This window comes from Salvelinus sp. IW2-2015, linkage group LG20 (genome assembly GCF_002910315.2).
Source record: "Salvelinus sp. IW2-2015 linkage group LG20, ASM291031v2, whole genome shotgun sequence".
NCBI lineage: Eukaryota > Metazoa > Chordata > Actinopteri > Salmoniformes > Salmonidae > Salvelinus > Salvelinus sp. IW2-2015.
The window spans coordinates 50,286,890-50,305,903 of NC_036860.1; the positions used below are offsets into that span (position 1 = coordinate 50,286,890).

At 41.4% G+C, this 19,014-nt stretch overlaps 1 protein-coding gene across 1 annotated transcript in view; it reads right to left on the reverse strand.

The window, feature by feature from the left end:
- Positions 1 to 3,557: 3,557 nt before the first annotated feature.
- Positions 3,558 to 19,014, reverse strand: part of LOC111980453 (ephrin-B1) — a 75,983-nt gene continuing 60,526 nt past the window's right edge. The window contains exons 4-5 of the mRNA XM_024011187.2: positions 14,551 to 14,682; positions 3,558 to 7,953 (exon numbers count right to left, since the gene is read on the reverse strand). Coding sequence (XP_023866955.1) covers positions 7,562 to 7,953; positions 14,551 to 14,682 — 524 coding nt within the window. The 3' untranslated portion in view covers positions 3,558 to 7,561. The remainder of the gene's footprint in view (positions 7,954 to 14,550; positions 14,683 to 19,014) is intronic.

Here is a 19,014-nt window from a genome sequence, read left to right on the forward strand (position 1 = left end):
CCCTTAGTTCAGGGACGCATTATTCCATTTCTGTTAGTCACATGTCTGTGGAACTTGTTCAGTTTTTGTCTCAGTTGTTGAGTCTTGTTATGTTCCTACAAATATTTACACGTTAGTTTGCTGAAAATAAACGCAGTTGACAGTGAGAGGACATTTCTTTTTTTGCTGAGTTTATTTGGCTCGAAACATTCTCTAAAACCTTAACCTCAATAGGAGTTCTGTATAAAGGGATGAGCAAGTTGAGGAAACTAAACTCCTAGGTATAACACTGGATGGTCAATTATCAAATTCAAATCAAATTGACAAAGTTGTTGTGAAGATGGGAAGGGGTACAGTTGAAGTCGGAAGTTTACATACACCTTAGCCAAATATATGTAAACTCAGTTTTTCACAATTCCTGACATTTAATCCTTGTAATAATTCCCTGTTTTTGGTCATGTAGGATCACCACTTTATTTTAAGAATGTGAAATGTCAGAATAATAGTACAATGATTTATTTCAGCTTTTATTTCTTTCATCACATTCCCAATGGGTAAGAAGTTTACATACACTCAATTAGTATTTGGTAGCATTGCCTTTCAATTGTTTAACTTGGGTCAAACATTTCGGGTAGCCTTCCACAAGCGTCCCACAATAAGTTGGGTAAATTCTGGCCCGTTCCTCCTGACAGAGCTGGAGTAACTGAGTCAGGTTTGTAGGCCTCCTTGCTCGCACATGCTTTTTCAGTTCTGCCCACAAATTTTCTATAGGATTGAGGTCAGGGCTTTGTGATGGCCACTCCAATACCTTGACTTTGTTATCCTTAAGCCATTTTGCCACAACTTTGTGGCAAGGTCATTGTCCATTTGGAAGACCCATTTGCGACTAAGCTTTAACTTCCTGACTGATGTCTTGAGATGTTGCTTCAATATATCCACATCCTTTTCAACCCTCATGATGCCATCTATTTTGTGAAGTGCACCAGTCTCTCCTGCAGCAAAGCACCCCACAACATGATGCTGCCACCCCAGTGCTTCATGGTTGGGATGGTGTTCTTTGGCTTGCAAGCCTTCCCATTTTTCCTCCAAAACATAATGATGGTCATTATGGCCAAACAGTTCTATTTTTGTTTCATCAGACCAGAGAACATTTCTCCAAAAAGTACAACCATGTGCAGTTGCAAACCTTAGTCTGGCTTTTTTATGTCGGTTTTGAAGCAGTGGCTTCTTCCTTGCTGAGCGACCTTTCAGGTTATGTCGATATAGGACTCGTTTTACTGTGGATATAGATACTTTTGTACCTGTTTCCTCCAGCATCTTCACAAGGTACTTTGCTGTTGTTCTGGGATTGATTTGCACTTTTCACACCAAAGTACGTTCATCTCTAGGAGACAGAACGTGTCTCCTTCCTGAGCGGTATGAAGGCTGTCAAGCAAAGAGGCACTGAGTTTGAAGGTAGGCCTTGAAATACATCCACAGGTACACCTCCAATTGACTCAAATTATGTCAATTAGCCTATCAGAAGCTTCTAAAGCCATGACATAATTTTCTGGAATTTTCCAAGCAGTCAACTTAGTGTATGTTAACTTCTGACCCACTAGAATTGTGATACAGTGAATTATAAGTGAAATAATCTGTCTGTCAACAATTGTTGGAAAAATTACTTGTGTCATGCACAAAGTAGATGTCCTAACCGACTGGCCAAAACTATAGTTTGTTAACAAGAAATTTGTGAAGTGGTTGAAAAATGAGTTTTAATGACTCCAACCTAAGTGTATGTAAACTTCCGACTTCAACTGTATGTCTGTTATTAAAAGATGTTCTGAGTTTTTTACACAAAAATCAACTGTACTAGTTGACCAGGCTCTGATCTTGTCCCATCTTGATTATTGTCCTGTAATATGGTCAAGTGTAGCAAAGAAAGACCTAGCAAAGCTACAGCTGGCTCAAAACCAAGCAGCACGCCTTGCCCTTAACTGCACATACAGAGCTAACATAAACAACATGCATGCCAGTCTTTCCTGGTTGAGGTTTGAAGAGAGATGAATTGCTTCTGATCTACTTTTTATGAGAAGTATTACTGTAATGAAAATTCCAGATTGTCTGGAATTCATATCCCACAAGACATGCCACCAGGGGCCTCTTCACAGTCCCCAAGTCTAAAACAAATTCATGGCAATACACAGTATTATACAGAGCCACAATCACACGGAACTCCCTTCCACCTCCAATTACTCACGCAAACAGCAAAATTACCTTAAAAAAAGATCCAACAACATCTCATGGAACAGCGGGGACTGTGAGGCGACACACACACACAGACACATTAACACACACAATGTTTTGTTGTTTTATTGTTTGTATATAATTATTTATTTATTTTCATATTGTTTGTATATCACGGTATTTAAAGTTTGTTGTACTACCCTTGTCTAACAGTGTATCAGTGTTTAGTTACTTGTCATGTTTTGTGTTTTTTTTGTGGACCGCAGGAAGAATAGATGCTGCCTCTACAAAAGCTAATGGGAATCCAAATAAACAAACTCTCTCTGGGCTTAGTGGCAGATGAGCATATCTTCCCCCAGGCTGTTGCCTATATTGCATTACTCTCAGATAGAGGTTGGGAATCTAATTCCATGCATGCCCTCCAAGTGCCACTCCATGGTTGCAAGATGTCTGGAGTATCTCTCAGAGAACATCCTGAGTTTTTGAATCCCTGGCACAAGGCAAATGACATGCCATATGTGCTTCATATTGGACCCAGTCAAGTATTTACTTAATGTTTTGCATATTAAAGAGGAGAGAAACAGAGGATCTGTGAATCCAGCAGCACTCTCTAAGCCATCTATTTAAAACATAGGCTTCAGATGGAACACCTGTCTTACAGAGACAGATCAAAGTTTTGAATGTAAAATAATGATAAAACAACATTTATTTTGTTCAGCTAAGAAATGTGGCTGTTGAAATATACACTGCATGTGCACAATATTAGGAACACCTTCCTAATATTGAGTTGCACCCCCTTTTCCCTCAGAACAGCCTCAATTCATTAGGGCATGGACTACAAAGTGTTGAAAGCGTTCCACAGGGATGCTGGCCCATGTTGACTCCAATGCTTCCCACAGTTGTGTCAAGTTGGCTGGATGTCCGGTGGGAGATGGACCATTCTTGATACACACAGGAAACTGTTGAGCGTGAAAAACCCAGCAGCATTTCAGTTCTTGACACATTCAAACCAGTGCGCCTGGCACCTACTACCATACCTCGTTCAAAAGCACTTAAATCTTTTGTCTTTCCCACTCACCCTCTGAATGGCACACATACACAATCCATGTCTCAATTGTCTCAAGGCTTAAAAAATAATTCTTTAACATATCTCCTCCTCTTCATCTACACTGATTGAAGTGTATTTAACAGGTGACATCAATAAGGGATCATAGCTTTCACCTGGTCAGTCTGCCAGGTGCTCCTAATGTTTTGTACACACACAGGGGTGCCTTGCGTAAGACACATTCTACTGTGCAAGGTCAATGCACCATATGTTATAGATTTTTTTATAAAAGACGACAACAGATAAATCCATAGGAAAAATTTATTTATCAATATGCAATATCAGGATTTCAAACTTGGCTCATGGAATTTCCATTCCATAGTAACTGGTTATGTTGAACATGGGTGTTGAAGCTGCGTGTGAATGAAAGGCGAAATATATGAACATGGAGCAGACGCAAAAAAACAAATTCACTGGGATTGCATACATGTACATTGAAAATAATACTGAATCATGAACAGAAATAAAACAATGACAATAATGATTTACTGAGGGCAGGGAAAGTGAGCAACCAGTCACATTGAACACGCCATTACTGTTTAAACTGTATTGAGCAGGAAAACCAAACCAAATAATGTAGATATTTTCATTCTTACTCCTATAGCATGGAGATGGTCACACACTTCAGCTATCAGGTTGCTAAGCACTGCTGTAATATTTTTCAACTATGCGAGTGGCCTGGCCACCATACACAGCACAGCAGAGGTGGGTTGAAATTGGCTGTGTGGCTGATAGCTGAGGAAATGTCTGGGGCTTGAGCTGCTTTCTCATTAGAGCGAGCCAGAGATAATATCGTGATAATCTGCGGAGGTCAAGAGAGCGTGTCCATTTCACCTTGAGGGGTGTCGAAGGACTGAGATAGAGCCATGTATGTTGGCCTTATTTATTTCCCAAAGTCGCAAGCTCAGCAGACCTCCTCCAAGCACGATGCTTCTTCTTCACCTTGGACTCTCACGACTAGAGATGGAATTACTGTATCCTTGGTCAGTGAGACCATACAGAGAGTTTAGGGAAACTTGCACGGAAAGATGCCCGGAATAATGTATTGCTCATCTGACTATTTCAGCATGGGTAAAACATTTCTTTTTTACCTTTGGAGCATTGTATTATACTCAGACTCATCTTGATCAAAACATCAAGGCATCAAGTATTTACTTGGTTGCTCACCATACCCTGTTTTTAAGATCGCTAACATATCCATGGATTTCAAGAGGTGACTGTGTCACAGAGAAAATCTATCAAATGTATAGGAGAGTATCTGGCCCTTCTCTAGACTCCCAATCCAGTCCCCACCCACCCACAAACAGTCTGTGACAGCAAGAATGTTGTATGTATGTGGTGAACAATGATACAATTTTCTTCTTTCCTTGTAAGGCCTGGCACTTAAAACACCCGCTCTAAGAGATTTGTGTCTATAAAAAAATCAAGATTTATACAAAATGTCTTTCCAGAAACACACCTATTTACAAAATTCTGCATTAAAAAAACACATTTTACGATCATAAATGGGTCTCTATTAAATCTAACTTTAAAATGGTACTTTTTCACATATTTACATTATTTTAGGCCACTGTACTACCAAAAATAAAAAACAAACAATAAACAAGCAGTAAAGGGACATCACATGTTACTTCTAGGACTACAGGGTATTGTGTTACTGTAAATAATTGAAGATCACACAGTGGTGTACACATTATCCTTAAATATTGTGAAGATGATCATTGTGTAATAAACTATACCTTTACCCAATGACAAACAACACACAACAATAAAACAATGCTTGTTCAATATCTAAAGAATTAGGATTCTGTTTGTTACCAGTTGGTCATTGACTTAATTTGAGCTTTATTCTTAACACTTTGATAAAACTTAGTTACAGTATAATTCAGTTCAAAACAAACAAAATATGTTTAAAAAATGTCAAATCATGGTTAGAGTCATATTTGTATATGTTGTAGACATAATTTATTTCTGTAATGTAAGTGATAATGTACAAGACACCGGGAAGGCAAAAGTCAACTTTGAGGCTATTTTTGAGCGAAACAATGTTAATTTATCCAAATAAATCCAGACTGAAAAAATAATATATATAATGTTTCAAAAGAACAGTCAATCTGCTCTAACCCTCAAAGCAAACAAATATGTCAGTCTAGTCACGTCCATCTAAATAACAGTGAATCTGCTCTCTTATCTGAAACAATGCCAACAAACTGGTAGCACATGTCCTGCTCTCGCTGATAAACTTCTTAATAACTTAAAATAATCTCAATGTTATCAACATGAAAAGTATGCCAGAGTAATTCTACTGTAAATACATGACAGTATCTATCTTGTTTCAAAATAAACACACACGACTAGACTATGGGACCCACTTAAGTACATGGAGATAAGATATTGAAACAGAAAACATGTGTGATGATTCATGTTGAAAACAATTTGGTACCAGTGTAATCTTGCCTGGTCTTTGAGGATGCCAGGTGATAGGAATGGTAAGTCATTAGTCCTCTTCCTGAAGACACCAGAGATGTTTTAGCGCCATCCCTTTGCGGTTGTAACAAGGGTAAAACTCTTTAGGAATTAAAAAAACCTTTTTGTGAGTAGGAACAGTTTAAGATAAATATGTACTGTATTGCAATTACGTTTGTACAACAATTTGTAATGTAGCAGAATCATTACTTACTTTAAGTGTCCACTCTGTACCTCTCTTGTCTGCGCGGTGTTTTTTTTTTAAAGGTTTGGTTTTCCCATCATCGCACAGTTGAGGAGAATAGGGACTGGAGCTGGTTGCCAAACTCTTTCCATTGTCCTCTAACAAGCTTTTATGGAGATGCACAGCACGTTGGACATTACCTGCATCCCTTCTCATTCTGAGCACACGACTGATCCAGGCACAATGCCTAAATGGCTATGAATGAATTCAGACTCAAACATGAATGTGGCAAACAATAAAACCATCCTTAGCTACATCCCTAGCATTCCACTGTCTCCGGGCGCAGAACTATCACTACAAATGTCATACCGTTAGGTGAACGCAAATCATTCCCTCCGAAGTCATCCAATTCTTCTGAGAGCACGGCCTTTAGGTGGGAGCAAAAGGCTCTGCTCCTTTGATAACATCTTAATTGCTTCCACACTTTTTTCTGCTCAAACAAATTTGATCTTGTTATTCTTTTTCACAAAGGGGAAAACTCGGAATAAAAACCCTCGAGGCCGCTCAGACACAGAAGTGACCTGTCATTTTGAAACATAACCTTTTCATTTTCTTAAAATTTATTTCAGTCATGATGACCTCTCACCGCAATTGAGTATGAGCTATTTGTCTTTCATTAATTCACATCCAGGGTGAGACATGTTCATTGCTAGTTTTTTCCCACCACAGTTGCATACCTGACTTTGCCTGTTCTGACACGCTTAAAGAAATATAACAGGAGACACATACTGAACACAATTATGGGACCTACATATGTAAGTGTTTTTTTTTTATAAACAGAAAGAGTGGACAACCTCAAAATAGCCATTAATGACAGAGATCGTCCTACATGTGACAAAGTATCAGTAAAGGATACATGACAAATATTAATATTTACCATAATATAGTATGTATTAACTAGATATTCAGTAGAAATATTAATATTTACCATAATATAGCATGTATTAACTAGATATTCAGTAGAAAAGAAACACAATGTTGAAGGAGCAGACACTGGTGAAAAGGAAGCTACTGTAGGTGACTGATAAAAAACAATAGCGCAGGTAAAACACATTTGTTGTGAAAGGGAAGTGTATTTTGCTGTCATCACACTGTGCCTTTTTCTGTCTCTGAGCAAACCATGGAGGCTTCATTACAGGAATGGAGCCCATGAGTGACAGCCCTATTGCAGGGTCCTTTGTTTGTGTAGTATACCCTGTTTGCAACTCGTCTCCATTGTCAGAGTGAAGGCTTCTCTACGCCATAGGCTTTACCATCTTATAGTCCTCTCAGACACACAGTATAGCAAAACTTGGGTGAATTAAAATTTCTAGCTTGAAGCAGGAAGAGAATACGACACAAACTCTTCAAAACCTGCCTTTGGCCTATCCGGAAACATAAAACATGTTTCAACTACTGTGTCCAGGACAACCTTCTTTCATTTCTGTTCTTGTGTCACTATTTTGAACATCAAAAGTGTCTTTCAACATCAGACGGACAAGGTAGTAAAAGGTAGGCCAGAATTCTCCCCTACAGCAAGCATCCTAGACATAGTCGTTGCCTCAGACCTTGTAGTAGATGTTGGCTGGGCTTTGCGCTGGCATCTCTTGGACTATATAAACCGGATGGCCGTATTCCCCGCTCACCTTCTCGTAATGGGGGCAGTAGTTGTTTTCTGTAGTCCGTAGCGGGATGATGATGTCACTGGGTTCGGAGCCGGCGTTCCCAGAGCACTTGGGGCTGGCCAGCGTGCTGAGTGACAGAGCGGTGGTCCGCTGCTGGGTGTGCTTGCGGTTCCTCTTCTTCAGCTTGATCAGCAGGACGATGAGGATGATGATGATCAGGAGGAAGATGACGCATCCCGCCCCGATGACTGCAAACAGCGCTGGCTTGGAGGTAAAGAAACCCTCCGCTGAGTCGGACGAGTCTGACTTGTTGTCCTGGTTCATGGTGTCTGTGGATGGAAGAAAAAAGGAATCAGTTAGCAGCAGGGAAAGAACGAGCAGTGGTCTGCTTGGCAGACTGTCAGACAAAGCTGTACTGTTGCTGATCATGATAGAGGTGGAACCTTGCGAGTGTGCAAATGGGTTCTCAAAAAGAAAAAAGGCTTCTTCCATTATTCCTCTGAATTGAGTGAGTAACTAGGGGCTTCCTGACTGTGTGGCCTTTGTGAGCATGTGGGGGTGTCAGTTTTAGACAGATGATAGCTCATTTCTTCTTGGCATGCATCTTGAGAGCGAGGGGAGGATTAAACTGTGTATGTTTAGCCATATGTTATAACTCCACATGAGGGGGTAAAGGAAGAGAAACTGTTTAAATGTATATTACCGGCTTGAGGGAAAAGAAAACACCAGTCTCTCATTAGACACAGAGGATGAGGACTGAGTCCAATTAGAGTGGCATGCCTATTTCCTGTGTGGTCCTGAAGCCTCCCTCCCTAACCCTCCCTCCCCTTCTTCACTATTTATACTCCGCTGCATCCCAGCTCTGCCTGCCTGGAAGCACAGTTTCCACCGCTGCCTGTCTGTCTGGGAGCATAGCTTCCACTGCTGCCTGGGAGCATAGCTTCCACTGCTGCTTGTCTGCCTGGGAGCATAGCTTCCACTGCTGCCTGTATGCCTGGGAGCATAGCTTCCACTGCTGCCTGTCTGTCTGGGAGCATAGCTTCCACGGCCTGTCTGTCTGTCTGGGAGCATAGCTTCCACTGCTGCCTGTCTGCCTGGGAGCATAGCTTCCACTGCTGCCTGTCTGCCTGGGAGCATAGCTTCCACTGCTGCCGTCTGTCTGGGAGCATTGCTTCCACTGCTGACTGTCTGTCTGGGAGCATAGCTCCACTGGTGCTTGTATGCCTGGAGCATAGCTTCCACTGCTGCCTGTCTTCTGGGAGCATAGCTTCCACTGCTGCCTGTCTGTCTGGGAGCATAGCTTCCACTGCTGCCTGTCTGTCTGGAGCATAGCTTCCACTGCTGCCTGGCTGCCTGGGACATAGCTTCCACTGCTGCCTGCCTGCCTGGGAGCATCGCTCCACTGCTGACTGTCTGTCTGGAGCATAGCTTCCACTGTGCTTGCATCTGCGGAGCATAGCTTCCAACTGCTGACTGTCTGTCTGGGAGCATAGCTTCCACTGCTGCCTGTGCTGGAGCATAGCTTCCACTGCTGCTGTCTGTCTGGGAGCATAGCAGTTCCACTGTGTGCTGTGCCTGGGAGCATAGCTTCCTCCACCATGCTGCCTTCTGCTCTGGAGCATAGCTTCCACTGCTGCCTGGCTGCCTGGGAGCATAGCTTCCACTGCTGCCTGCCTGCCTGGGAGCATCGCTTCCACTGCTGCCTGCCTGCCTGGGAGCATAGCTTCCACTGCTGCCTGCCTGCCTGGGAGCATCGCTTCCACTGCTGACTGCCTGCCCAATGCTGCTGCCACACTGTCAAAACGGAGGCTGCTAGCTACAGTGCCTTGCAAAGTATTCATCCCCCTTGCCGTTTTTCCTATTTTGTTGCATTACAACCTGTAATTGAAATAGATTTTTATTTGGATTTCATGTAATGGACATATACAAAATAGTCCAAATTGGTGAAGTGAAAAAAATTCTAAAAACGACAAGTGGTGCGTGCATATGTATCACTCCCTTTGCTATGAAGCCCCTAAATAAGATCTGGTGCAACCAATTACCCTCAGAAGTCACATAATTAGTTAAATAAAGTCCACCTGTGTGCAATCTAAGTGTCACATGATCTCAGTATATATACAAACCTGTTCCGAAAGGCCCCAGAGTCTGCAACACCACTAAGCAAGGGGCACCACCAAGCAAGCGGAAACATGAAGACCAAGGAGCTCTCCAAACAGGTCAGGGACAAAGTTGTGGAGAAGTACAGATCAGGGTTAGGTTATAAAAAAATCTGAAACTTTGAACATCCCACGGAGCACCATTAAATCCATTATTAAAAAATGGAAAGAATATAGCACCACAACAAACCTGCCAAGAGAGGGCCGCCACCAAAACTCACGGACCAGGCAAGGAGGGCATTAATCAGAAAGGCAACAAAGAGACCAAAGATAACCCTGAAGGAGCAGCAAAGCTCCACAGCGGAGATTGGAGTATCTGTCCATAGGACCACTTTAAGCCGTACACTCCACAGAGCTGGGCTTTACAGAAGAGTGACCAGAAAAAAGCCATTGCTTAAAGAAAAAAATAATCAAACACGTTTGGTGTTCGCCAAAAGGCATGTGGGAGACTCCACAAACATATGGAAGAAGGTACTCTGGTCAAATGAGACAAAAATGTTGCTTTTTGGCCATCAGGGAAAATACTATGTCTGGCGCAAACCCAACACCTCTCATCACCACGAGAACACCATCCCCACAATGAAGCATGGTGGTGGCAGCATCATGCTGTGGGGATGGTTTTTTATCGGCAGGGACTGGGAAACTGGTCAGAAATGAAGGAACGATGGATGGCGCTAAATACAGGGAAATTCTTGAGGGAAACCTGTTTCAGTCTTCCAGAGATTTGCTGGAAGTTCACCTTCCAGCAGGACAATGACCCTAAGCATACTGATAAAGCAACACTTGAGTGGTTTAAGGGGAAACATTTAAATGTCTTGGAATGGCCTAGTCAAAGCCCAGACCTCAATCCAATTGAGAATCTGTGGTATGACTTAAAGATTGCTGTACACCAGAGGAACCCATCCAACTTGAAGGAGCTGGAGCAGTTTTGCCTTGAAGAATGGGCAAAAATCCCAGTGGCTAGATTTGCCAAGCTTATAGAGACATACCCCAAGAGACTTGCAGCTGTAATTGCTGCAAAAGGTGGCTCTACAAAGTATTGACTTTGGGGGGAGGGGGGTGAATTTTTATGCACGCTCAAGTTTTCAGACTTTTTGTTTTATTTCTTGTTTGTTTCACAAAAAAATATTTTGCATCTTCAAAGTGGTAGGCATGTTGTGTAAATCAAATGATACAAACCCCCCCAAAAATCAATTTTAATTCCAGGTTGTAAGGCAACAAAATAGGAAAAATGCCAAGGGGGGTGAATACTTGCGTAAGCCACTGTACGTTTACACTGGGGATGGAGGGATGGATTCCACAGTGAACCAAATCTCAGCTCTTATTATTTGTTCATTTATTTTGCAGGGTAAGATGACCTTGATGAAAGCGGAAGGAAATCCCATTTCAAAGTTGGCAGATGGAAAACAACAGACTATTGATCGTACATGAGACCATAGAGCCCAATGTGTGTGTTGAAGGCAATGGAAGTCTGTCGGTCCCCATTGCTTTTATTTTCCTGCTTGTCAAAAATATGTTGAGTGAACAAAAGACTAGTTTGTTCTCGCTCACATTAATGAAGACCACCTGCCAGTTAATAAGAGGACGTTATCGTGACACGGAACATTGGCTTTCCTCAAGATCGTCTGAATGATTATGAAACACTAGAATTATTCAAATTACTTCTGGGTGAACAAATTTTCACATTTGCACCTAACTGTAAGCCCATGCCAACACTTCAGAATGTTCTGAATAATTTATAGAAATCTATTCTGGCTATCTCTCTACCCAGTTTAATTTAGATGTTGAGCATGAATGACTGTACAGAACGTGTTATTTATCATGTGTTTTCCTCACATTCTACGGAGACCGCTTTTGCTTCCAAAGAGCTTAATAGCTCAGGAAAAATGTGCATACAAATTAAAGAGGTTTAACCTCTTTGTATTACAGAGAAAACAACATTTTACATTTAAATCGATTGAATGATTGGCAGAAGGAAGCAGTTTCCCTTGTTAAAAGCATTTTTCTGAATGCTTAGTCCCCTCCTGTACTCCCTGTTCACCCACAACTGTGTGGCCGCACACGACTCCAACACCATCCTTAAGTTTGCTGATGACCAGATGGTGGTAGGCCTGATCACCGACGACGATGAGACAGCCTATAGGGAGGAGGTCAGTTACCTGGCAGTGTGGTGCCAGGACAACAACCTCTCCCTCAACGTTAGCAGGGCAAAGGAGCTGATCGTGGACTACAGGAAACGGAGATCAGAGCACGCCCCCATCCACATCAACGGGGCTGTAGTGGAGCGGGTCGAGAGCTTCAAGTTCCTCAGTGTCCACATCATTAAGGAATTAACATGGTCCACACTCACCAACACAGTCGTGGCGGGGCATGACAACGCCTCTACCCCCTCAGGAGGCTGAAAAGATTTGGCATGTGCCCTCAGATCCTCAAAAAGGTGTACAGCTACACCATTGAGAACATTTGATTGCCTGCATCACCGCTTGGTATGGCAACTGTTTGGCATCTGACCACAAGGCGCTAAAGATGGTGGTGCAGACGGCCCAGTCCATCACTAGGGCCGAGCTCCCTGCCATCCAGGACCTCTATACCAGGCGGTGTCAGAGGAAGGCCCGTAAAATTGTCAAAGACCCCAGCCACCCAAGCCATAGACTGTTCACTCTGCTACAGCACGGCAAGCGGTACCGGAGCGCCAAGTCTGGAACCATAAGTCTGCTGAACATTTAATTAAATGGCCACCGAACTATTACATTGACCCTTTTTTGCACTGACTCTCTTACACTGAATCTATGCACAATCACTGGACTCACAAACTCAGACATTATTACACTGACACTCCAACACACACTACATATGCTCACACCCACCCACACACACACACACACACACACACACACACACACACACACACACACACACACACACACACACACACACACGCTTCACATACACTGCTGCTACTCTGATTATTATCTATCCTGATTGCCTAGTCACTTTTACCCCCACCTACATGTACATATTACCTCAACTACTTCGTACCCCTGCACATTGACTTGTTACATGTACTCCTTGTATAAAGCCTCATTATTTATTACGTTACTATTTCTTACTTTTTAACTGTGCATTGTTGGGAAAGGGCTCGTAAGTAAGCATTTCATGGTAAAGTCTACACCTGTTGTATTTGGTGCATGTGACAAATAAAATTTGATTGGAATTACCTATGATATCTGTGCTCCTCTGTCAAACAGGGCGATGCTTCAACACAACAAAGGCAAAGCATTGTAACGAATATCTCACAGTATCTTTTAACTTTATAGCAGAGGGATAAACCTCCCAAAAGTATCCCCAAATGTTTAAATGATGAAGTATTTGTAAGTTGAAACGTATCATTTCGTTCCTGCTGGCAGCTCTGACAATAAACCCATGCATATTGTGTCTGCTGTCCTGATTGGCTTTGGATCAGTTGTGTGCGTTTGGCCGCGTTCAGCTGTGGAGCTGTGCAGACAGGCATGATAAACCATCGACCTTTATTACATTCCTCTTCACCCGAGGTATGAGAGCTCTCGGGTAAGTCAGACTCAACAGGTTGTTATGGCGGCGCTCTTCTTCCTTCTATGCAGTTAAAGGAATAGGACAGAAACAAAAGTTCAAAGAAACACACATCAAGAAAAATGTCTGCCAAACCTTCACATTGAAAGAAAACCGCACTGTGGGAGACTTGGCAGCTGTCCATGATGAGAGGGAAGGCCACTTTTTCCAGAACATCTGATTTTATTTTGTCCTGCAGCAGAGCCAGAACCCTTGGGCCCAAATGACTTTCTAAACCTATATAAACTTCAGCATTTTCTGCTTCCCCGTAAAAAAATACCATTCTGGTGACTGAAACCCTAGCAAAATAAATACAAATGGATCTATCCAATATGCAGAAATCCTGCTCTTTATCTGCAGCTAGATCTCAGCCTAACAGCTAGGATTTTAATTTTTCATTGCCACACTTGAGCACCGTGTCTATCCACATTACTACTCAGCATAATTAAAAAAGTGGATCAGTGTAACTTTCTCAAACCAAAAGGGAAAAATATAATGTGTGTGTGTGTGTGGTGGTGTATGTGTATGTGTGTGTGTGTGTGTGTGTGTATGTGTGTGTGTGTGTGTGTGTGTGTGTGTGTGTGTGTGTGTGTGTGTGTGTGTGTGTGTGTGTGTGTGTGTGTGTGTGTGTGGTGTGTGGTTGTGTGTGTGTGTGTGGTGTCCACAAAAATTGTAAACGAACAAAAAATTTGACCAACTGGGGACATTTTGTTAGTCCCCACAAGGTCAAATGCATTTCTAGTGGGTTTAGGGTTAAGGTTAGAATTAGTGTTAAGCTTAGAATTAGGGTTAGGTGCTAGGGTTAGGTTAAAGGTTAGGGTTAAGGTTAGGTTTTGGGAAAATAGGATTTTGAATGGACTGAAGGGTTTCCCCACAAGTTTAGTTATACAATACTGTGTGTGTGTGTGTGTGTGTGTGTGTGTGTGTGTGTGTGTGTGTGTGTGTGTGTGGTGTGTGTGTGTGTGTGTTGTGTGTGTGTGTTGTGCGGATGTGGGGAGCATTGTACAGAGAACAATGGTTTCACAGAGTGGGATACAGTATTGGAAGCAAACCATGACCTTTTGGCATTGAAGGTTACAGTCAAATCTTGAACACTGATAATAAGGACTAGAGCACAAAACCGGGAAACAGGGGTCATACTGTGGCAAATACTCCTTTTCCCACAAGTCTGAGCATCCTCACCTTTGTTGCCTGGCTCCACGGCTCCACCCCTGCCCCCCTTATTATTTGGTTTGGTGGTTGTCTCCTTCACAACGTTTTCCTCTTGGCTGGGCTTCTCTGTTATCACTGGGTCCGGTACAACTGTGTTCGGGTCTGCAATTTGGACGAAGAACGTTAACAAAGTTAGATTCCAATGTGAATATTGTAAATGCTGTTGGTCCTTTTAGTATCATTTTCCAATAAAGATTTAAAATGGGGTGCCATAGTAATCAGGTCCTTTGACCCCAATTTTATGTCCTAATTAAAGCCAATGAATATAAAGTCTGAGGCATGCATGACAGTGTCTGCTATAACCTGCCAAATGAAGCTATAAAAAAGGCATTAGTCATTTTTTGCGGTAACACTTTACTTGACACATAGTCATAACACGTTATGACACGATCATAACCATGTCATAATATGTCATAATAGCTGACAACCTGTTATAATGTGGTCATAACACTGTCACAACACATATTTAGACCTGTTGTGACATACAGTATATTGTGTTCTTTTATGGCTGGTTATGACGCCTACATAAGAGTGTCAAAACCCAAAAAACCTACCACACAAGGCAAAATATTCCATTACACCATAGCCTACGCGTTAACTGTATAGTTATGTTTGTTTTTTATTGACCATATTAAATTATTATATTAATTGCATACACATTGATGTCAGACACGCACCTACCCCAATGCTCTGTTGCTGATGACTGGGATGAATGCAGGAGCAGATTTCAGGAGCAGGACAAGACACCCTCTTTTTGGCTGATAACTGATATAACGGCATGCACGTGATAGGCCTATCTGGCTTATATGATTATGATGGTCAGAATGCTTCTTGAAAGTGTCATAAAGTGTATTTTCTTAGTCCAAGTAAAGTGACACAGGATGGTCATGTTTTTTGACAGTGTCATAAAGTGTATTTTCTTGGTCCAAATAAAGTGACGAAGGTTGGTCATAATGCTTTATGACAGTGTCATATTTTCTATAAGCTATTTAAAATATGATGGAAAAAAACATGACTGTAAAGAATTCATTACAAACAAAGGATTTTATAAACAAACTTTCAAACAAAAGGAAACTTCTTAGCAGGGAAATCAATTATTTGAACAAATAATTTGAATAAATGTAGGTGTCATAACCAGCCATAAAATAATGTAATATACTGTATGTCATAACAGATGTAAATATGGGTCATGACAGTGTTATGACCATATTATGACATGTTATGTCAAGTTATGTCAGCTGTTGTGACATATTATGACATGGTTATGAGCGGTGTCAAGTAAAGTGTTACCCTTTTTTCATTGATCCCCTGAGTGTCATCAATGTAGAAGCATAAGGGGAATAGTCTGAATACACTGGCATTAAGGGAGATTTCATCGACTGGAAAATCATTGAAGTGTACATCAGAGGCTGGTGGTAGGAGTTAAAGGAGGACAGGCTCATTGTAATGGCTGGAATGGAATACATGGAACAGAGTCAATACAATAAATAGAACAGTTTCTATATGCCTGATGTGTTTGATACCGTTCCATTTATTCCATTCTAGTCTTTACAATCAGACTTTACTCCTCCCACCAGCATCCTCTGGTGTACATATGCTGTTTTACTTCCCCTCCTCCCAAGAGAACTATGTGATCTTGGAATTATTTTACTCTAATAGTTTCTAGAAAATATTCTAAACTAAATCAAGGAAACAAGTAGCACTTAAATGTCCAATTGTTCTTTTGTTAGAATGGCATTTTTAAGAGCCCTGCTGGAGGTCTAGCAGGGCCTAAAATAGTGTATAAGAGATCATACAAAAGATTTTGCTGTGACTCATGTGGATGATGTTAAAAATATTTGTTAGTCGGATGTGATTAATAAGGAGCATCCAGATGCTGCACTTGAAGAATTTATGAAATTGCTTCTTCCAATTATTGATAAACATGCACCTGTTAAGAAACTGACTGTTAGAACTGTTAAGGCTCCATAGATTGATGAGGAATTGAAAAACTGTATGGTTGAACTGTATGGCTGCACACCTGACTGGCTGACTTACTACAAATTGATAAATTATGTGACTAAACTCAACAAAAAGAAGAAACTGTATTGTGAAGCCAAGATCAATGATATAAAGAATGATGCAAAAAAAATTGAGTACTTTAAATGAAATTATGGGCAAAAAAATGTTTTAATTCCATCTTTCATCGAATCAGATGTCTTATTCATCACAAAACCATTTGAAGTTGCTAATTATTTTAATGATTACTTCATTGGGAAAAGTGGAAAAACTTAGGCAGGAAATGCCAACAACAAACTGTGAGCCATCGTACTCACGCATTTATAAAAAATAAAAAATAAATTTAAAAAAATGAAAGAAAAGCATTGCAAGTTTACATTTGGTAAAGTTAGTGAGGGAGAGGTGGAAAAATTATTGTTATCTAATCAATAATGACAAACCTCCTGGCATTGACAATTTATATGGAAAGCTACAGAGGATGGTAGCTGACTCTAAAGCCACTCCTATCTGTCATATCTTTAATCTGAGCCTAGAGGAAAGTCTTTGTCCTCAAGCCTGGAGGGAAACCAGTCATTCCACTACCCAAGAGTGGTAAAGCGGCCTTTACTGGTTCTAACAGCAGACCTATCAGCTTACTGCCAGATCTAGGCAAACTGTTGGAAAAAATGGTGTTTGACCAAGTACAATGCTATTTCTCTGTAAATAAACGAACAACAGACTTTCAGCATGCTTATAAAAAAGGGCACTCAACATGTACTGCACTGACACAAATGACTCATGATTAGTTGAAAGAAATGAATAAGAAGAAGATTGTGGGAGCTGTACTGTTAGATTTCAGTGCAGTCTTTGATATTATTGATCATAACCTGTTGTTGAGAAAACTTTTGTGTTATGGCTTTTCAACCCCTGCCATATTGTGGATTCAGAGCTATCTATCTAATAGAACTCAGAGGGTTTTCTTTAATGGAAGCTTCTCTAATGTCAAACATGTAAAGTGTGGTGTACCGCAGGGCAGCTCTGTAGGCCCTCTACTATTTTTTTAACAAGTTGATGAGACTAAATTACTTGGTGTTACCTTAGATTGTAAACTGTCATGGTCGAAACATATAGATTAAATGGTTGTAAAGGTGGGGAGAGGTTTGTCCATAATAAAGAGATCCTCTGCTTTTTTGACACCACACTCAACAAAGCAAGTCCTGCAGGGCTAATATTAAATACTATGCATGCCAGTCTCTCTTGGCTAAAGGCTAAAAGTTGAGGAAAGACTGACTGCGTCACTTCTTGTTTTTATAGAAACATTAATGTGTTGGAAATTCCAAATTGTTTGCATAGTGTCACGACTCCTACCGAAGTTGGCTCCCCTTCCTGTTCGGGTGGCACATATTTTGAAATGAAATTATGGGCAAAAAATGTTTTAATTACATCTTTCATCGAATCAGATGTCTTATTCATCACAAAACCATTTGATGTTGCTAATTATTTTAACGATTACTTCATTGGAAAAAGTGGAAAAACTTAGGCAGGAAATGTCAACAACAAACTGTGAGCCATCGTACTCACGCATTTAAAAAATAAAAAAATAAAAAAATGAAAGAAAAGCATTGCAAGTTTAAATTTGGTAAAGTTAGTGAGGGAGAGGTGGAAAAATTATTGTTATCTAATCAATAATGACAAACCTCCTGGCATTGACAATTTATATGGAAAGCTACAGAGGATGGTAGCTGACTCTAAAGCCACTCCTATCTGTCATTGTTTTTGTGTACTGTTCTACATGCCTGTAAGTCACGGTTCGTGTACGTTGTATTTTCTGAACTGTTTAGTTCCCCTTGTGTGTTGGGGCATTTGTTTTAACTGGGGGAACACTTCTCAGTCACCTCAGGTGAGTAAGCACCAGACTCACCCAGAACCCCCTGTTGGTCACATGTTTGTCTTGATTTCTTTCCTTGATTTTTTCCCCTCTTCCCAGCATAAGGCACTAGTCGACTCAGGTGCAGCTGGGAACTTTATGGATCGCGGACTCGCCATCAAGCTAGGTGTTCCGCTTGTGCCGATAGATTCTCCCTTCCCCGTGCACTCCCTAGATAGCCGGCCATTAGGGTCAGGGTTGGTCAGAGAGGCCACGGTTCCACTGGACATGGTGACGCAGGGGAATCATAGGGAGCGTATAAGTCTCTACATTATCGATTCGCCTGCGTTTCCAGTGGTGCTGGGGATTCCCTGGCTGACTAGTCACAATCCTAAGATTTCGTGGAAACAGGGGGTTCTCCAGGGGTGGTCAGAGGAGTGTTCTGGAAGGTGTCTGGGAGTTTCCATCGGTGCCACGTCGGTGGAAAGTCCAGACCAGGGTTCCACGGTGCGCATCCCCCCCGAATATGCCGATTTGGCAATCGCTTTCAGTAAAAAGAAAGCGACTAAATTACCACCTCATCGACTGGG